Genomic DNA, 19,550 nt, shown 5'->3' with positions numbered 1-19,550 from the left:
TGGTAAGTAGGGTACAGTGGAAGAAACTAATCCAGAAATAGAAGGACCAGCATTAAAAGAACAGTGACAAGTAATTTAAATTCAATATATTTTTATTCTTTGTAAATACAATGAGTACAACTTTTTAACTTCACAAATCAGTTAATCCACTTTGTACAGGAAAAGTTTTACTCATTCTATGATAGTCCAAGTGCTGATTTTTCTCAGTGCTAGTTCCTAATAACAAATCAAATTTTGAAAAGTACAGCAGCTATCTTTAAATGTTTTTTCTACATTTTTCATACATCAAATAAGCAGCTTATAACATTTTTGTGTGTGAGAGGGTGTAGGCGAACAAGGCTTCAACATTAGAACCTGGAGTTTTCTAAAAAGGCATTGGAGACTTTTGGAAATTGTTAGCATTGTATCAGTCAACAACCTTTATTTCTTTGAAATAAAATTCCTTCCATTGAATTTTTTTTTTTTTAATAGTCATTTCACTTCTCTGCACATCTCATTGACAAAGAGTTTGGCCACCGTTGCCTTTGGTTTCAGCACTGTGCCAACAGGACAGCCAGCAGGTCACTGAAGCGGTCATCTCCATTGTATTTGGTTTTGCTGTTTTAGTCTTCCTTTCTTGACTTGTACCTTTTCGGGGGGGGGGTGTGTGTGAGTGTGTGTCTGTGGGTGGAAGAAAAGGAGGGAAGGTCAGGGAAGAAGTGTATAAAGCTCTTCTGTCTTTGAGATGTTAACTGAACAAATTGTGGTGACATCTGCATCAAAGATCACCAGTTCATTTTGCAGGAAGAATGCAGCTGCTGTCATAAGCTACTTTTTAATCAGTTCTGAAGGCCACTTCATGATGTATTATAGCAGAAGCAATGTTTTGGTAACCTGGTCTTAAATGTTGCCTATCATATTAAAACCATTTTCCCAACATAGGCTACTTTTAAAACAGTTCTGAAGACCACCGCATCTCATGTTACAACAGAAGCCAAGTTTGGTCACCCAGTTCCAAATACTGAACAAACTAAAGTACCTTCTTTCACATTTTGTCTCAGATCTGCCAGTTAAATGAGAGAATAGCAGAGTCTTTGTTAACTATGACTGGCATCTGAATTGCCTCCATCCTGTAGTAACAGGAATAGCAGCCAAATTCCAACCACTTTCACTTTTTCTGTAGAACAAAGCATTCTCTCCATGATCTAAATCATTCTGTTCAGAGCAGCAGAATCATATCTACTGGGGTATTTTTTGTCAATGGGTTTAAAGGCTAAACATTCCCAGGCTTATGCTTCCTGTAGATTTTGTTAGTTGAGGCTTATTCTCCATAGGTAAAAGTTCTTCTCAAACTGTCCATCCTGATTGTTTATTTTAAGGTAATTTATATGTCACTGGATTTGTACATATCTGAAAGCAGTCTTGTAATTGGTACATTCCCAATGGTCTTTTTGAAAAACACTTCTTCTATTGTAGATGGACTAATAGAACGTAAAGCTGGTAAAAGCAATAAAAGTTTTCCAAAACGACAGGGTTGTGTGGGATACCTGGGAGACAGAGAGAGAAAAAATGTTATTGAAGTTTTTAAGTATTTTTTCAAAGAAAGTCTTTTACTTTATAGAAAATACCAATATTCAACAAATTGTGCAGATGGGTGCTACCTGTGCTAGAACCCTGTGTTTTGTACTCATGTGAGCAAGAAGATTGACCCCGAGGAAAACTCTGTTAATGGAGGTTAGCAGAATATAGACCAATGTCTCTGAGTTTTGATTAGCTCCTTTGTTTATTCCCTCAGAGCAGTAGCAATACAGAGACAGGATCTGCTCTGACTTTTCCCTCATACAACATCTATGTTCTTGATGCAGTTCAGGGAAGAGCTTGACCTATAATAAATACCCTGTCATTTAAAGTGCAATTTAAACCTACCTGGACTGTCATGGTAATAATTTTGCCCCCTTTTGGTTGCCATATACATTGAATACCAATTGACATTTGGAAAGAAATTTTTGTGTTAAGGAAGCTGTGTTTTAACCCCAGGTAATGTGTTCATGTAATAGGATATTTTCCATCCTTTCTCCCAGTTTTTGAAGCCAACACAACATAGGATATGTATTCTAGCTGTGCTTATGCTGACTTTACAGCAGTGATTCTCAAACCTCTGCTTACAGTGGCCTCCCTACAAGAAGGAGTAGGTTGTTTGGAGAAACACTCTGCTTCTCCAGTCTGCCTTCCCTTGCGTCCTGTTGAGAGGGACTCCACTGAGATCAAAGGGCTGATAACGCAGTAACACTGGCAGAAAGGTAAATTCAAGCCTGAGCATGAAACGCAAGCTGAAAGCCCTATCCCACTGGAGTCAATGTGACAAAGTCTGTCAGTGGACTGCACTTTTTTCCTTGTAAAAGGGTATCTTTTACAACAGATATTGTTTAGCTCAGTAGCTAAATATTTCCAGCAACGCAGAAATGCAATGGAAAAGTCGCCATGCCTGGAATGGAAAGCATGGCTATGTAAAACCATTGCTCCCTAGCTTCTCTCTCCAACAGGCCCTGTCTCACTCAGAGTCTCCAGGGAGCAATCTTCATGGGAAAGGCCTTCCGTAAGAACAGGAAGAGGTTACTATGCAGCGGTTATTCTTTTTGCTCTGACCTAGCCATAACTGTATGGTATTTGCATTTTTGTTCCCGTCCCCAGGGCAGGCCATGCCCTTTAGACTAAATAGAAGTGCTTCAGAGACTGCTGCCATCTGATCTGATAGCGAGTGGACTTCTGCTAGGCAGAGCTATTAAGAGAGCAGATCAAAGATTCAGAAGGAAAAAATGGTATAGAAGTTTCTCTTCCACTGCTCCATTTCCCACTGTGCTAGTCTCATGGACCTCCACTGCAGCTAAAGGACTTAGACATGGACTTCACACGACCTGTCACAGCTCTCCAGAAGTCCTGAACCAACCAGAGCAGCTGTTGTAGAAGATGTTAGGTGCGCTCTTCAGGCTTCTCCCCCGTCCCACCACTCTGAAGTGGTCCATAGGAGGAGGCTAATGACCTATTCACAGCCCGCTGTTCTAGAGTGTGAGGTTGTACTTTGTGTAGTACGTTCTGTGCATTCCTGGGCTCACCCCTGTATGCTTTGTGGGATGACAGCTACAGCTTTTACAGCAGGGTTTTAAGATTTCTGTATCTCACGGGACTTATCCTGAATGAGACAAGGGGAAGGTTTTCTTCCCAAACAATGATTCTCATCACTCTGCTGCAGCACCAAAATGGGATTCACAAGTTCTGGGTTTTTCTTTTCAACCTGAGAACAGACTCAGGGTAGTGTCTTGGAAGAGCCATTTAACTTCCTTCTGTCCCAATTTCTATGTCTGCAAAATGGGGGAAATGATATGGGGATTGGAGGGAAAAGCACTCATACTGCTGTGGGATGTGATGTTTTCAGCACCATTAATAGCGTTATTGAATAAAATGTAGCCTTCTGAACTGCAAAGTGTTCCACAGCAGGTATCACTTCCCAGGGGAAGATCTCTCCTTTTAGCCGTTTTCCATTTGTCTGAATAAATTGAGGTGCTGGAGCGTGTCCAAAGAACAGCAACGAAGCTGGTGAAGGGCCTGGAGCACAAGTCTTCTGAGGAGCTGCTGAGGGAACTGGGGTTGTTCAGCCTGGAGAAGAGGAGGCTGAGGGGAGACCTGATCGCTCTCTACAACTACCTGAAAGGGGGCTGTAGTGAGGTGGGGGTTGGTCTCTTCTCCCAAGTTACTAGTGATAGGACAAGAGGAAATGGCCTCAAGTTGCACCAGGGGAGGTTTAGGTTGGATCTTCAGAAAAATTTCTTCACCGAAAGGGTTGTCAAGCATTGGAACAGGCTGCCCAGGGAAGTGGTTGAGCCTCCATCCCTGGAGGTATTTAAAAGACGTGTTGATGCGGCACTTAGGGACGTGCGTTAGTGGTGGACTTGACAGTGTTAGGTTAAATGGTTGGACTGGATGATTTTAAGGGTCTTCTCCAACCTTTTCTATGATTCTGTTTCATCAGGAAATGCCAAATCCCAGCAGGCTGACAGCCAATGTATACTTGCTGTAACAGCCCTGTCACCATTTCAGTCAGTGGAAATGTCACCTTCACTACAGTGAGAGCAGGATTTTACCCCTACACCTGCAAGAAATATTCAGAGAAGACACCGCTCACCTGGTATGAATGTAGCTGTTCAGAGTGAGCTGGGCTTCATCTTGAAGGGCTGCTATGGCGGCAGCATTTCGGAAACTCCTCAGTTCGGAACCACTGTGTGTAGGCACTGGAAAGCAGATCAGTTACTAGATCAGCTTGACTCTTGGGTGGGTCAAAACAGTTCAGCTAGTGCTATCAATGGAAATTAAATGTTCCCATTAGTTCCCCAGCACTCCGCTGTCAGCCTTTCAAAATGCAACACTGACTATTGGAATTCAATACCAGGAAACCTGTTGGATGATACAAAGCTATGTCTGGTTTAAAACATCGTTTTTGCTTTAAAGTAGCAACCTCATAGTTATCAGACCAGGCGAGTAAGAGATTCTTTCTGCTTACCAGCTTTGAAAGTGACAATGCATTTGAGACAGGCAAATTCGGTAGCATCTAGCCGAAGTTGTCTAAATCTAGCCACAACCTCCTGTAAAGCCTGTATTTCTGAAATAATTTTATTCAGCTTCTGAGAATCTGTATTGTCACCGTTCATGCCTAAAACAGAAACAGATGAAATGAATAATATTAAAGGCATTTGCTTTATTTTATATTGATTTCTGACAAAATCCTCTGTATCAATATCTAGTCTATTGTCACACTTGTCTATCTGGTTCCATGTAAACTGACTGTATTGTATGAAAGTTAATATAAAATCTTCTCTTGGATGATAACAAACACAGTAATTTGCATTTAAATGACAATGCAAGCAGTCATGAATACAACAAAACAACATTATTTGCATTTAAATATAGATTTATAAATGACAGGTATGCTCTATTGTTCAGTAGGAATTTGTTATTCTTTACATGTTGTTCTTTTTTCAGTAATGTATTTTTATGGTAATTTTTGTAACAAAGTCATTAAATTGTGCAATTCTTACCAGATACAGCCAGTAGAGTGTTAGCATCAACTGGAATGGCCCATTGTGCTATTCCTAGAACAAACAGTTCTCTCCAAGCATCTTCCAAAAGCATCAGCTGTCATACAATAGATGTACAATATAACATAGTGTATAATTTATAGATTTATAAACAATTTAAATATGTAAATTTCTGTTATTTTAAAAACTACTTTAAATGCCTGTCATGGTATTTTCCCCACAGCATTCGTTAGCTCTTCTCTTAGCTTTTTGAGAAGGTGTCTAGAAATAAGTCTATGCCTTGTAGAAAAACACAGGGTTGGCTCACTGTGCACCATGTTGTGGACCAAAAGGGAGGAGAAAGAGAAAGGAGAGTGAGAACTCCTGCCCCAGAGAGCTTGCTCACAACATGAACACTCGCCTGTGTTTCTCAGCACAGCATGGGCTCTCTCCTCCCCTCCCTCGGCACATATAGCTGTCCTAGGACAAGTTGCATGAGTGCTCTCCTATTGCTCTCTAGGGATTACCCTCCTTTCCCTCGGGAAGGCAGGATTTGTGAAGAAAAGCCTGGACAACGTCCTGAAATTACATCACTCTGTAGGGAACACTGCTTTAGAGCACATATGTATCTTTAACCTCTTCCTTGCTAAGCAAGTCTTTAGCTCTTTCAGGCACAGCATCTGGACACACATACGGTTTCTCAGTGTCACCTGTTTTCCTGCTTTTTGCTTAAAATCATTCAGAAATTCCAGGCACTAAGAGCTGTTTCAGAGAACTGAGCTTCCAAGCACCTAGGCTGACAGCACTGCTAGTTCTCTGCAATTTTTGTACATTGTCTGGTTGTGTGGAGGACACCTTTTCCTCTGTTTGGAGGCAATGCCTTTGATTTCCGTGGAGAGGCAGTGGTGCATCTGAAGAGGAGACAAGACTCCTGGTAATGCAGACTGGCAAAGCTAGAACAGACCTGTTTAGTCTCCAGGGCATCTATGGATTGTTGGCCCAGACCACCTCTTAAGAGGGGTTTGGATTCAAGTTCAGCTGAAGTTCATGGCCTAAAGGACATGCTGTGGTGCGTACACATTGCTGGGACCTCAGGTCTGCCAAGAGGGTGGGAGAGATTTGGAGGGGTCAGAACTGTAGTGGACTCAGGAGGTATCCACTGGTGGCTCCATGCAGTGAAAACAGATCACCCAAAACTCATGCAGAAAAAAACCCAAACCGCAAGCATTAATATTGCTACAGTCCCTGAAAGTATTAGCAGTTTAGCTTCTTAGGAAAATAGGAAGGAGGGTATGCTAAGTCTGTGAAGAGTCTGTAAGGAAGAATAAAGTAAAAAAATATGTTGTACCAAATGAATGATGATTTCCTTGGAATCAGATATATGTGCAAGTAATAGATGATACAGGAAGCATGCAGTGAAAGCGAATCCTTTATCGATGTGCTAACTCTTAACAGTATTCTAAGTTTTAAACCACCCTGTTCCAATCAGAATGGGAGGAAGAGCTCTCAGAGTCTCTGCTCTCAGCTTGTCACTGCAGGCTTATGCCCATCTTGTGCCTTTTTGCGCTTCGTGCTTTGCAGAACTTCTACATAACCTGGCTAAGGAAATCATGACAGGAAAGTATTTCTGTCTCTGTTTGCATACAATTACTGTTTGAAGTAATTACGTTGGATTTTACAGTACTGGAAGCCGCCCAGATTATTGTATGAAATGGGGGGAGGGCAGCGTCTAGGGTGCAGTGCCCATCTCAGCTCTGTTCTGAGAGCAGCTGAACCTGCTCGTAAGTCTCCTAACTGCTGCAGCCTGCGAACCGAACCCAGCCCCTCCTCCTGATAATCCTGCCTGATGGATGTGCAGGTTTCTGTATGACATAGGAAACGATTTGCCAGCCTTTCATTTGCTTTTGTAAAACTTTTTTTGTCATTCATTCATGCAGATACAATGGTAATGAATGGTAGTTCCTGGAAGATATCAATTTCATATGTTCTTTCCTACTAAGTCTTTAAAGTCAGAAGACTTCAGAAATAAGAGACTATTCTAATAGCTGAAGCTTTCTTCATGCCTATGCATAAGTCTGTAAAACCACCAATTAAAATAATTCATGCTGAAGCCATACTCATCCCTCCTTCTTCATAGAAACAAGAAATACCAGGCTTTCTGAAGGACTGGTTTTTGCTTCTTAATCAACCGCATCCTGTAAGTACAACCTTTTGTTGGTGACCTGCATTGGCCCAATCTGTCTTATGGACAAGGTGGACAGGTGTGCAGGCCAGCAGAACTTGAAGCATGGCCTTTTTCTTGTGTGGCTTCCAATCCACGATGGGATTAGCTGCATGGAGCTGGGGAAGGGACACAGCCTCTGTTTTACCGAGGGTAGTGACACAGCAATCCTTGGACTTGTGTTTTGTCAGCAAATTGGTTTCTACTTGTCCCCTTGCCTTTGAGATGAAACTGTCACAGAGTCCTGGAATCCCAATGTGCTTGCCTTTTTGGAAGACCGCAAACAAACAAAAGCAAAATCCAGGAAAAGGTTTTAGACTGTTCTTGGAGAGATGTCGGGGATACAAGAAGAGAAATACAGACATTTACAGCTGGGCCGTTGTCAAATTAAATAATGCAATGGCACTATTATAAAAATCAACCATCTGATTATTCATGACATAAGGTGATGAAAATCAGAGTTATTTCTTCTCCAGCTCTCCTGAATATGACAGGGGTATCATGCAGAAAGAGGCCCAGGTCAAAGCTTTAGAGCTGAGCAGCTCTGAGTTTTGAGGAAGCTGACTTGCAATGAGGTACAGCGAGTCAAGGTGATGTTAAGGAAAGGCTGGGATTTTAATGTGTAATTCACTAACGTTAGTCCCTGATATGAAAATGAAAGAGGCAGTGGGTTATATAAAGATGATGGGAACACTCTGGTATCCATGGTAGATAAGCAGGCCTTGCTGTTTGAGGCATGCTTGGTCATGTGCAATGGAGACCTCCCTTGTTCCTAAATCCTGCTGCCCCCTCCTCCACACACTAACAGAGATGACTGGGAAAATGCATCTGTATGATGTCAAATAAAGCCTTCACCTAAGGAGCCTCCTGTGGACATCACTGCTCTAGAGATGGACCCAGCCTCTTTTTGTGCACTGAGGATGCTGCTGAAGCAGGATACTTGCTGCTTGTCCCTGATATTTTGGCCTGTTTCTTTGGTTGCTCGGCATGACAGACCCAGTGCTCTATAGGATTAGTGGCAGCAGAAGACAACATTGGAGAGCAGCATGCTGCACTGGGACTGCTGTCTTCCTAACGGCGTGTATAACCCCTGGGCTCTATCTCATTGCTCCCCTCATGCTTACTACATAGCAGTACTGCAGCCAGAGCTGAGCAGTGGCGCCTTGCGTCTAATTTCAGGACAAGGATTTCCAAACTTGAGTCTGGTGCTAGAAAAGGAACATTTCGGTGTAACTTCGCTTTGTATCACATTGTGACCATCATGATTTACCTTTAGGTAGAAAACACTATTCCTTTCCTACAAAGCTCTCTTCTTTCAGTTCAAAATACGTATTTGCATATCAACTGCAACACTTGCAACATGCATCCAGGGAAGGAACTAGTTCCTCTGATGACTGCTACATAACATCTAAGGCACAAGGTTTCTAGTTACCATTGTGGAAAATTAGCTCAATCATATCAAAGTATTAGACGTCTTTTATGATTAGAGCTTTGCGTAGATTTCCCCCCTTCCATTTTATAATTATCTGATTACTTTTTTTTAAATTAGTGCATTATACAAAGCACACTGAGTCTTCATCAAGAATCAAGTCATTAAGAAATTGCTTCAGCTCGTATGGTTCACATATGATTTACTTGAGGCAAAGGCAAATTGTCATAGAGGAAAGCAAGACAAATTAGGGAAGATTTTAATTAATGGTGAAAAATATTGGGGGCTGGCCAAATTCTGCTTCCACCATATTGGTGTAATTGTAAGTAAGTTCACTGAAGCCAACATGAATAAGGAAAAAATGTTGACTGTGTAAATGGAGAGGAGAGGAAAGGAGAGGAGAGGAGAGGAGAGGAGAGGAGAGGAGAGGAGAGGAGAGGAGAGGAGAGGAGAGGAGAGGAGAAATGGTCTTCAGAAATCACCTCAGTCATATCCTGAGGCCATGTGCTTAACTAAGCACCGCTCATGCCAAAATAGCAAAGTAAGGTGCTATTCCCCATTTTATGGAGGAGAAAGTTGTCCCACAAGTAGAGAAGCAGTTTTGGCACACTGAGCTTGGTCTGCAGCCTGGTGACTTTTCCTCTAGAACTTGTCCTCCCATAATACTCGCTTTATATTCGATGTTTTTTCTGGCTTGATTTTCACTTGCTTCATGAAATAAAAGTTGAAGGAAGGCAGTTTCTAAATCACTGCCTGGTTTTCAGGGACAGACCAAAACTCTGCCCTGAACTTCAGAACTGCTGAAGTCCATTACAGATTCAAAGGTTCAGGACCTAATCTGAGCTCTGAGCCTTCTTTAACAGGCAGGCCAGGCCGACGCGACTCCCACGGCAGGTGCCTTACCTGGTCTTGTAAGGACAAGGTGGAGAAGGCTGGGACACTCTTGGCCCACTTGATGCTCATGAACAGAAGTCTGGCTGCTGACTCACAGACGGATTCGGTGGCTACTTCGTAGAGATACATGGGGGTACCGTTGACTTCATGTGGGTACTAATGTCAAAAAAGAAAGTAAAGCAACTTCATACAGTGTCACTAAGGCAGCCTCCTCTTCCTCTCCCCTACAGCTGCCATTCAGTGCATCATGCTCATGCCCAATAAAGAGTGTGCACTCTCTTATTCTGCAAGCAGAGGGCATTGCTTTCAGTGGGTTCACTCCAGACTGCTCTCTGCTGCTCATCCATGTGGATGAACTGTACTACAGAAACAGTTCTCTGGAGGAGGTTGAAGGGAGAACGAAATTATTACATGAGGGGGAAAAATTTACCAAAATGCAGTGTCATCCTTTACCCTGTTACACAATAACACACCTCTGGTAGCAGAGTTAGAAGAATACAAATTCGATTAAGAATTTGTGTTTTGTAACCTGTGCTTCAGAAGCCAATTGAGCACTGAAGCCTTGCTCAGCAAAGCAGTAAGTATTCGTTTAGCCTTAACCTTCTAGATCCCTGACTGCAACAGGCTGTAAGCAGATGCGTAGAGCTAAGCATAACTACCTGAAGGGTGTGTAGGATTGGAATGGAGTTACATTTTCAAGCATGCGCTATGTTTTCTTGCTAAATAATTTCTGATGCAGTATTTTCCAAAATTATAATATAAAACTATATGTTGTGATCATGTTCATGATGGATTCTCCCAAGCTACCAATTCTGGAAATGGAGAACTATTTGAGCTGTCTCTTCTTTGATTTGCTAGGTGCTGCGAATACGCAAAATGCCATTGCAAAGGGGTTAATGAAAAGCATCACCTAATGGCTAATTCTTGTGCAGTTGAGGCCACGGCAGCAATTCCACCGGGCTGCTTAGGAAATGCCACAGCCAAGAAGCGCAGGGCCAGCTTAGACACGTTTGTGCCTGCGTGGACAAGCTGCAGGCTTTGGTCAGTACAGATAGTACTTTCTGGACTACACCACTATGGAGATGGGCATTTTGCTGAAGAAAACCCAGTGACTGCAGCTCATCCTCATTGAAACAAGGTTTAACATTGACTTGTGGATGGGCTCCAGGCAGGAGGAGCACTCTGCAACCGTGAGGGTGTAAGGGTGTAGGAGAGACAGGGTTCGCAGAGAGCAGGTTGTCCGTCGGTCCTTCTGCACGTCCCGTCTGCAGAGGGCCTCTTACCCCTTGCACCTCGCACCTTCAGAGCTTTTAGGGCCGTAACGACGGAGTCCCCACCCCAACCCGCAAGGCCTCAAGCCTTGCTCTTTACCACATCTACTACCCCAGAGGCAGAAAGGAGCCGGCGGGCTGCAGGCGCCCCAGCAGCGGGGGGTCTGCAGGCCTGCCGGGGGGGGCCGGGGCGGTGGCTGACCTTTGGGGTAGGCTGCGCCAGGCCCACCAGAGCCTGCCTCTCCGGGGTGCCGGCGACAGCGGCCAGCTCCAGGCCGTGGGGCTCCAACTGGGAGACGGCGGTGAAGAAGGCGGGCGCCGGCAGGGCGGCGGCGGGGAAGTGGGGGGCACCGCCGCTCTCCTCCTTGTGCCCGCGGAAATAGAGGGCCACCTGCTTCCGTATCGTCGACGTCCGGGGGCCCCGCTCGTGCTGCACCGCTGCGGGGGGCACCAAGGAGAGGCCAGGGGGTCACCGCGGGGTCCCGCACCGGGTACCCCACGCTGCTCGGCCGGCCTTCCCTCCTCCCTGAAATTTTTTTTTGGGGGGGGGGGGGCCGGTCCCGCGTCCCCAGCCCTGGGAGGGGGGTGTCTGGGGAGAAACGGGCAAGGCTGCCGCGGGATGGGGGAGGGGGGGATCATTAGGGTCCCGGGTGGGGGAGACCCTGCGGTGACACGCCGCTCCCCGGCTCAGAGCGAGGCCCGGCTCCCTCCTGCCGCCCCGCCGACCCCGGGAGAGGGGGAGCAGGTACCGTCTTTGTTCATGTTGACTTCCAAGCACTTCTTCAGCCGGCAGGCCCGGCACTGGTTCCTGTGCGTCTTGTCCACCGGGCAGCCTCCCTGCAACACAGCCAGCCGTCGGGCCGGGGGACGGGGGCCGGGGGACGGGAAGCAGCGCCCTCACCCCGCCGGCCCCCAGCGCCCTCCCCGCGGCGGCGGGAGGCACGGAGGGGGCCGGCCCTGGGTGCGCCGGGGTGGGAGGACGGGCCGAGCCGGGCCGGGCCGGACCGGGCCGGGCCGGGGTGCTTGGCCCCGCGGCGGGGCGGGCCGGGCCGCCTTCAGCACCCGAGACAGCGACGGCGGCGCCGCCCCCTCGGGGCGCCCCGGTGTGTGTCCCCCCCGTCGTCATTCCCCCCCCCCGAACCATCCTCCCCGCAGGGCTGCGGCCGCAGGGCCCGAGGTGGGGGGGACGTCCCGGGGGGGTGGGGGGGGGAGGCGGGCTGGGGCACCCGGCGCCCGGCCTCGGCCCGGGACCCCCACGGGTGGGGGGAGGCTGCGTGGCAGCTGGATCTCAGCGCTGCGGGTGCTTCTGTTGGCGGGCGGGGGGGGGGGCAACAGGGGGCCCCGGGGAAATGCAGGGTAAGAGGTGCAGGCGGTGAGGGGACTGCGCTGCGGCCGGTACCTGATTTCCCGATTTGCAAACATAGGTCCTATTCCTCCGGATGCTCCGCTTGAAAAATCCCGAGCACCCATCGCAGGCGTAAACCCCATAGTGCTTCCCGGAGCTGCGGTCCCCACACACTTTGCAAGGGATGTCTAAAATGCGACCTGAAAGCAGAGAAGGGAGAGAGGGAAAGAGCGAGCGCTCAGCAATCTGACCTCCGGAGGGATTAGCCCCAGAGCCGCAGTACAAGCAAATAATGAAGTGATTTTATAGCCAACTTTCTTTTCCTTGAGCAAGTGTCAGTTTTCTACAATGAGCATTATTCATGCCCCGCTACGTTTATTTGGATCTTCTATAATCGCCGAGACCCATTTTGGAAGGGAAGATTACAGCCGCGGGAGCAGACGACTTGCCTGCTAGAAGTGGGGATGCGGAGGGAGGGGGGACTGGGGGGGGGACTGGGGAGGCGTTTCCCTCGCTTTCTGGCGCTCGGCGAACAGAGGACGGCACTTTCCCCGGGCAGGAGAGCGGTCAGGAGACCGAGGCACAGAACAAACCAAAACAAAATAAAACGACCGGGAAGCCAAGTAACCTCCTCTCCGCCCCCCCCCCCCCCCCCCCCAGCAACCCCAGCGAAAGGGGGCTGGCTCCTGCCGCAGACGAGGCGTGCCATTTTCTTCACCCCAAAACCTGCGGCAAAACTTTCCGCCTCGCCTTTGTGCGCGGGGGCGGCTGCGGGCGGGGGGCGGCCGGGGGGGGCGGGCAGCACCCCTCGCTCCCCTCGCTCCCCTCGCTCCCCTCCGCTCCCCTCCGCTCCCCTCCGCTCCGCCTCGCCCGCAGCCCCCGCTCCGCCGGGCGCTGCCTTCGCACCGGCTTTGACTAGAACTGCAGATGCTCGGAGGGTGGTGTAAAAACTGGTACAGAGATTATTGCAGCCCGGTTCAAGAAACCCGCCAAAACCCCGCTCGGCTTCTGCCTTTTCTCCGGCTTCTCTCTTCTGTTTTCTCCTTTTCTTTTTCTCTTTTCTTTCTCGTCGCTTTTCTTTTCCTTTCCCTTTTCTTTCTTCCCTTTTTTCTTTTTTTTTTTTTTTTGTCTTTTTTTCTCTTTTCTTTTCTTTTTTCTTTTCTTTTTTCTCTTTTTTATTTTTTTCCCCTCTGCCTCAAACAGCCTTCTTCCCTCCTACCAGAACTTAAGCTGGAGATTCAGTCCCTCTCACCAAAACTTGGTCTCCAAACTCCGAGGGAGAGCGCTCGGGACAGCTATCTTTTTTTTTTTTTTTTTTTTTTAAGTAGTTCAGGGAGAGCCCCGGCTGCGGGTGCGTGGGGGTGAGGGCTGGAAGGGGGAAGGCGGTGCGGTGCGGTGCGGAGCTCTGCTGGGGGGGCGGGGAAGGAGGGAATGGAAACAGGCCCCAGGGGCTCCTCTCGCTCCCTGGAGAATTTAGGAGCCCGAGATACTTTCAGACATGTCTGCGCTAAGGCTCTAAGACAATGCCTGCTGGCAGACAATAGGGACATTAGATAAAGTGTTAACTTAATGATTTTGCCCATTGAAACTCGTTTGACTGCCTCCAATGAGCACAAGCTGCCAGCTTCTCCCCTAAATGAAACCCGACAGCTGCTATACACAACACGGCGAGAGGGACGGGGATTAGGTTAGGGACTGCGAGAGGGAGGGGTGGCGGAGGCAGGGAAGGTGGGAGGGAGGGAGGCTGGGAGAGAGGTTAAAGAATAGAAAACTTTTGCGCAATTAATAAGGAGCGCCGCTAAAGGAAGCCCCCCCGCCCCACCGCCTGCGAGCAAGCCGCGGCTTTGGAGCTGCAGGTAGGCGCCCGTGAGGAGGGCTGAGGCCAAGGCACGGTTTCTGGGAGTGTGTAATTACAAGCCCTCCTTGCCACCTGCCTATTGGGGCACCAGTGACCCGTCAAAAAGTGTAGCATGGGAATTCGGATATCGCACAATGCCAACGGGGGAAAGCGCTCGACTTCCCTCTCCAGCCCTCAGCATCCACGGGGAGGGAGAGGGTCCACACGCACGCACACAAAGAAGGAGGAGGAGGAGGAGGAGGAGGAGGAGGAGGAGGAGGAGGGGCAGGCTGGGGGTGGGGGGAGAGACACTGAAGCCGTACGTGCGGCGGTGGTGCATCCCGGTGCGGAGCCCGGCACCGCCGCGCTGCCCCCGCGCACCCCGGCCCGGCGCCGGGACCCCCCCCCCCCACCGGGACCCCCCCCCCTCGGCTCCCCCTTCCCTCGGCAGCGGCCGCGCACCCGGCCCCGCCGTGGGGCCGCCGACCGGGGCAGCGGGCAGCCGCGGGGGTCCCCCGCTTCCCCGGGCCGGCCTGCGGAGCGGGGCAGCCGGCTCGGCTTCGTCGGCGCTAAAAGCGGGCGGCGGAGAGGGAAGAAACTTCTTGGGTTTAGTTTTACAAAACAATTTTTCCCCATTTTCAAGCCTGGGAGCCGCTTTAAAAAAAATCATACGCACTATATCCGTGCATATCCACACCACGCATGTAAACACACGTTGTTCCATCTATTCTTTACACCTCCATATACTCCCTCTCTAAAGCCCGAGCACCTGGACCATCTCGCCAAACCCAAATCACCACGTTTACAGCCGTCGGAGCGGCGCGGCCGGTCCGACCAACTCCGCGGCCCCCGACGAGGCGGAGGACGGGGAGGGGGGTCACGGCGGAGGGAGAGGCTGGAGCCCCCCGCCCCGTCCCGCCGCCCGCCCCGCAATCCCGGCCGCTCTCTGCCCCCCCCCCCCCCCCCCCGACCCCGCGCCCGCGGAGGCTGTTATGAGAAAACTTTCGTGCAGGGCAAAATATGAAATAAGTAGACGGGGAAGAGGCAGGCCGGGGGGTGGGAAGAGAAAAATGTAAGCTTGACACGGGGTCATGAGATAACTGATTAACGCTGTTTAAAAGCGCTCCGGTTCCCCGAGGTACCGCTTCGTCTCAGAAGTTTAGCGCTAAGAAAATGGGATTTCTGTTCAGCTGGGAAACCGTTTTGAACATCCCTCGACAGGGGGTCCTCGGGGCCTTTTTTTGTGTGTCATAATTGCTTAAAGGATATATGGCAGCCCCGATTACTGTAATTACCATCAGAGGCTGTTGAAAGAAGTTAGTCTGGGCTCGGGGGACGGCGGGACGGGGTCTTGTTACCACCCAGGCAGACATCGCCGCTGACATCGCTAGACGCCCACCGGCGGGCAGAAAAGCCAGGCCGGAGCCCCCTTGCCCGGGAGACCGCCGGGACGGGCGCCCAGGCCCCGGGACAGCGGGTCGGGCTTCTAAATGCGCTGCCGAGGCCCACTGGGCTCGGGCCCCGGCCCCCGCCTGTCCCCGGCCCCGCGGGGCCTGGCCGCGTCGGGCCTGGGGGACCCTTTCGGGCGGTCCCCGGGGGTCGGGGGGGGGGGGGGGTCGGAGTCAGCAGCCGAAGCGGCGGCCGTGGCCGGGGGTCGCCCAGCGCCGTGCGGCCGGAGGAGAGGTCCAGCCGGGCGGGTTTTCTCCTCCGCAAAATGTCTCCGGCAGAAGCTTCGCCGTCCTTTGAGGACGAGGCTGCCCGGCCCCTCCTGCCCCTTCCCCGACACTCAGAAATCTGCCAGGAGCCCCGACAACGTCCCGGCGCGGCTGCCCACGGGCCCGATCCCGCTCCGGCTCCCCTCGCACTTACCGGGCAGCTCGGGAGGCGCAGCATTTTTTTATTATTATTATTATTTTTTGCCGCTGCCCCCTTCCCCTCCGCCGGTTATTACCTTCACCGCGGGCCCGCTACTATTTGATTTATTTATTCCCCCCTCCTCTCCTGGGGGGACTGGGGCGGAAAAACGCCCCACGGGGGGGAAGAAGGCAAACCAAGACCCGCCGAACCGGCCGCAGCTCGGCCGCAGCGCCGGGGCTCCGCGGCCCCCGCCTCCTTCCACGCGCGACTTCCGCGCCGCGGTACCCCCCCCCACACACACACACACTTCCACCACCGTCACCCCCCGGGGTATCCCGGTCCCCGCGGACAAAGGGCGAACCCGGGTCAAAATAATGGAGGGCAGCGGCAAGGAGAAGGCCGCGGGGCTGGCGGGGGGCGGCCGGTGGCAGGTACGGCGGCGGGTCCCTCCCGGCTCTGCCGCCCTTTTTTCCGCCGCTCCCGCAACCCCGGGAGCCCGCCGGAGCGCGGAGGAAATAACTGTCCGATCCATCACTTGTCAGACATTAAATTGGATTGGGTATTTTTGCCCCCCCCTCCCCTTTGTTACTGACTCCGTCCATATTACCAACTCCGAAAGTCCCATTGGGATTATAGGGATTGAGCCATTCTGTAAGAGCTGTTAGTCATGCTTTAAATTCCCCAGTTATGAGGTGCATGGATTTAGGATTAAGGAAAATGTGACTTTTAAGTTGTTTCTGCTTTCCTCGTTGCAGGATTATTTGTTGTAACTGGAAACGGTGTGCAAAGTATTGCATTTAAATCCTCCTTCAACCGAGTTGCTTACGCGATTCCGTGTAACTGAGTGACCGGAGTTTCAAACTCTTAAAAAGAAATTATTATGGCGCAGGAGATTGCATAAAGTCCGTGAGAAAAACCAGCACGTTTCAACTCCGCAATGCCCTTTAAACCCAAACCTTCCCCCCCCCCCCCTCCTCCGCCCCGGTACCGCAGACCCGCGGACAACCGCCCGCCCGCGCCCCGGCGGCAGGAGCCCCCTCCCCGCCGCCGGCGGAGCTGCCTTTCCCGGGGCTCCTGCCCCGGTTCGGGGCGCGGAGAGCCGGGCCGGGCAGCTGGAAAACGGCTTTTTGTAAGCCCCGGGCCCAAACTCCGTCGGGGCAACTCCGAGCCTATATATTCGTTGCCACTCCGGATGGAAATGTACACTTCTTTTTTAATTCGGGGCGGGGGGGGGGGGGGTGGGGAGTGCAAACCCAAACCACAACCCCCCCCCCCTCCCCTTCCTCTCCCTCCCCTCCACCTCCCGCCCCCCCCCGGCCGGACTGCAGCCGGTTTCGGGAAGGCTGCTCGAAGCCTCCACCGCGTTATTACCCACTTGTTGATCCCGCCGGCTTGCTCATGCTCGAAGCCCCCGGGAGTCGTTAAACTCGGGGCGAAGTGTCGGCGCCGGGGCGAGGCGGTGCGCCCCCCGCCCGCCCGGCCCCCCCCCCCGCCGGCGCGGCGGCTCCGCGGGGCAGGTGCCTCCCTCGGGCGCTTCAGTGCTGGCTCCGCCGCGGGGGCCGGCACATCCTCGCCGCTGCCCAGCTCCCCAGCGATGTCCTCCCGAGGGACGGGGACACGCTGCGGGGACGCGGCAAGGGGGGGAGGGAAAAAAAAAAAAAAAAAAAAAAAAAAGAGAAAAAAGGTGAAAAAAAAAAGGAAAAAAAAAAAAAAGAAAAAAAAAAAGAAAAGAAACGAAATGACCCAAAGTCGGCGGCCGCTCGCTGCCCCCCTGCGAGCAGATGCTCTCGGGACCCCGGGAGGGTGCAGGGGGGTGCGAGTGGGCTCGCCACCGCGCTCCTGGAAGGCAAGCGAGAGCCACAGCAGCCAGGACAACAATGAGGCGAAGGAGAAGGTAGGATGGGGAGCGGGGCTCTGCGCCGAGCGCCTCGGTGCAGCGAGCAGGGAGATCAGAGCCTGGAAAAATAATGGAAGGGGGGAAAAGGCGTCAGAGGAGGCTGTCTCTGCCTCTCAGAAACTGAATGGTATAAAAAGGGAAAGGTTTCCAGAAGTTCATTACACTGGCTGACTTTGCGCTTGGAGCTCCAGGCTTCGGCCCCTATAATATCGGCAGAGAGGCTGTGACAGGCAGCGGCGGGGAGGGGAGAGGGACGCCCCTTGCCCACTGAGCTTCCCTTGCTTTCCCCCCAACTCCTGCCGCCGCGTGACGTCACCCTGCGCTGGGAAGGGGAGGGGGCAGGGAGGGGGTTAAATGCTAATGATATTAATGAACCCCCGAGCGGCTTCCACACAAAATGCAGCGGCTGCCGAGATGATTCCGCCTCCTCGCTCGCCTTGTGCCCTCGCTGTCATAAAAAGGGACCCCCCCCTCCAAAAAAAAAGAAGAAAAAAAAAACAAGGGGAAAAAAAAAAGAAAAAAGAGGAGACAAAAGAAAAGCAGAAAGAACGGATCAAGATCCCGTTTCTTTTGCATTTTCCCGTGGCGAGGTGGGGCCCGCCTGCGGTTCGCCCTTGCCCTTGCCCCGGCCCGGGCAGCGGCTGTGCTGGAGGCCGGCGGGGAGCGGGCCGGGGCTGTGAGCCGAGCCGAGCCGAGCCGAGCCGAGCCGAGCCGGGCCGGGCCAGGCCGGGCCGCCAGCCTTCCCGGCGGCCGGCCGGCCGGCCCTCCGTCCCGCCGCGGGAGCCGGAGGCTGGCACGGGGGGAGCGGGGGCGGGCTGGCTCCTGGAGGCGCACGGCGGGGTGTGCGGGGGAAGCAGGGCGGGAGGGTTGTTTTCCCCCTCGGGAGGAGCGGGGAACGCTCTGCCCTGCCCCAGCCGGCAAAAACTCCGCGTCTCCCCGTGCCCCGAGCCGGGATCGCCTCCGCCCGCTCCCCCGCGGCCGGCGGGGCACCGCCGAGCTCAGCCCCGCGCCCGGCGGCTCCCCCCTCCCCGGCGCCGGGACCTGTTGCACGGCGGCCGTGCGAGGAGCCCGCCCGCGGCCGGGGGTCACTCCTCCTGCCCCCCAACACCGGGCTCGGGGGATTGAAGAGGGCCCCGTCTGCCCCGCAGGGTTGCTCTGAACCCCGGGTACCGTCGAGCTCGCCGCCCCTCTGCAGCCCGCCGCCCCCGAGTGTCCCAGCAGCGCTGCCGGGGCCGGGGTGCGGGGGGGGGGGGGGCGGCGAGGGGCCAGAGGTGGGACCCCGTCCCAACCCAGCAGCTCTGGTTTCGCCGAGAGGCTGCCGAGCTCTCGCACTCCTGTTGGAAACTCTCTGTGAGGTGGGAGCTGGCAGAGCAGCCTAAAGGCTGGGGAGAGGTGCGCGTCTGGGGAGGGAGGAAAGAGCATCTCTCCTGCGGATGCGAGCTGGGGCGGGCAACGGCACCAGAGAGCAGGGCCAGCGGTTGCTGAGGAGCTTGTGAAGCCCTCGGATGTCCCTCGGTCGCTGCTTTCTCATCCCTGCCACCAGTACGATATGTTAATGCCCCACAGCTGACTTCTCCCTTGCTGGTTGTGGTTCAGCCCAGCACCAAACACGCTGTCCCTGTCCTTCTGCCTGTCATCTTTTGTCCTTCTGTCCCAGGTCATGGGTGATCACTCTTGTGCCTGTCCCATACCTCTGTCACAGGGCTGGATGGCTCTGGACAGCACTGGGATCCCAGTGACTTTTTGCTCTT

The 19,550-nt window shown here is 52.3% G+C and overlaps 1 protein-coding gene across 1 annotated transcript; it reads right to left on the bottom strand.

The window, feature by feature from the left end:
- Window positions 1–40: 40 nt before the first annotated feature.
- NR2E1 (nuclear receptor subfamily 2 group E member 1) lies at window positions 41–17,472 on the bottom strand. Its single transcript, XM_049817897.1, has 9 exons — window positions 17,278–17,472; window positions 12,263–12,408; window positions 11,613–11,700; window positions 11,066–11,301; window positions 9,602–9,748; window positions 5,070–5,166; window positions 4,535–4,684; window positions 4,160–4,265; window positions 41–1,526 (listed from the first exon to the last, which is right to left on the bottom strand). The coding sequence occupies exons 1-9, from the start codon at window positions 17,300–17,302 to the stop codon at window positions 1,364–1,366; spliced, it is 1,158 nt and encodes a 385-aa protein (XP_049673854.1). The 5' UTR covers window positions 17,303–17,472; the 3' UTR covers window positions 41–1,363.
- Between the last annotated feature and the right edge of the window lie 2,078 nt (window positions 17,473–19,550).

The sequence above is a fragment of the Accipiter gentilis genome, chromosome 15 (genome assembly GCF_929443795.1).
Source record: "Accipiter gentilis chromosome 15, bAccGen1.1, whole genome shotgun sequence".
Lineage (NCBI taxonomy): Eukaryota > Metazoa > Chordata > Aves > Accipitriformes > Accipitridae > Astur > Astur gentilis.
The sequence above is the reverse complement of the archived record's forward strand: the minus strand, read 5'-3'. Positions and strand labels throughout refer to the sequence as shown.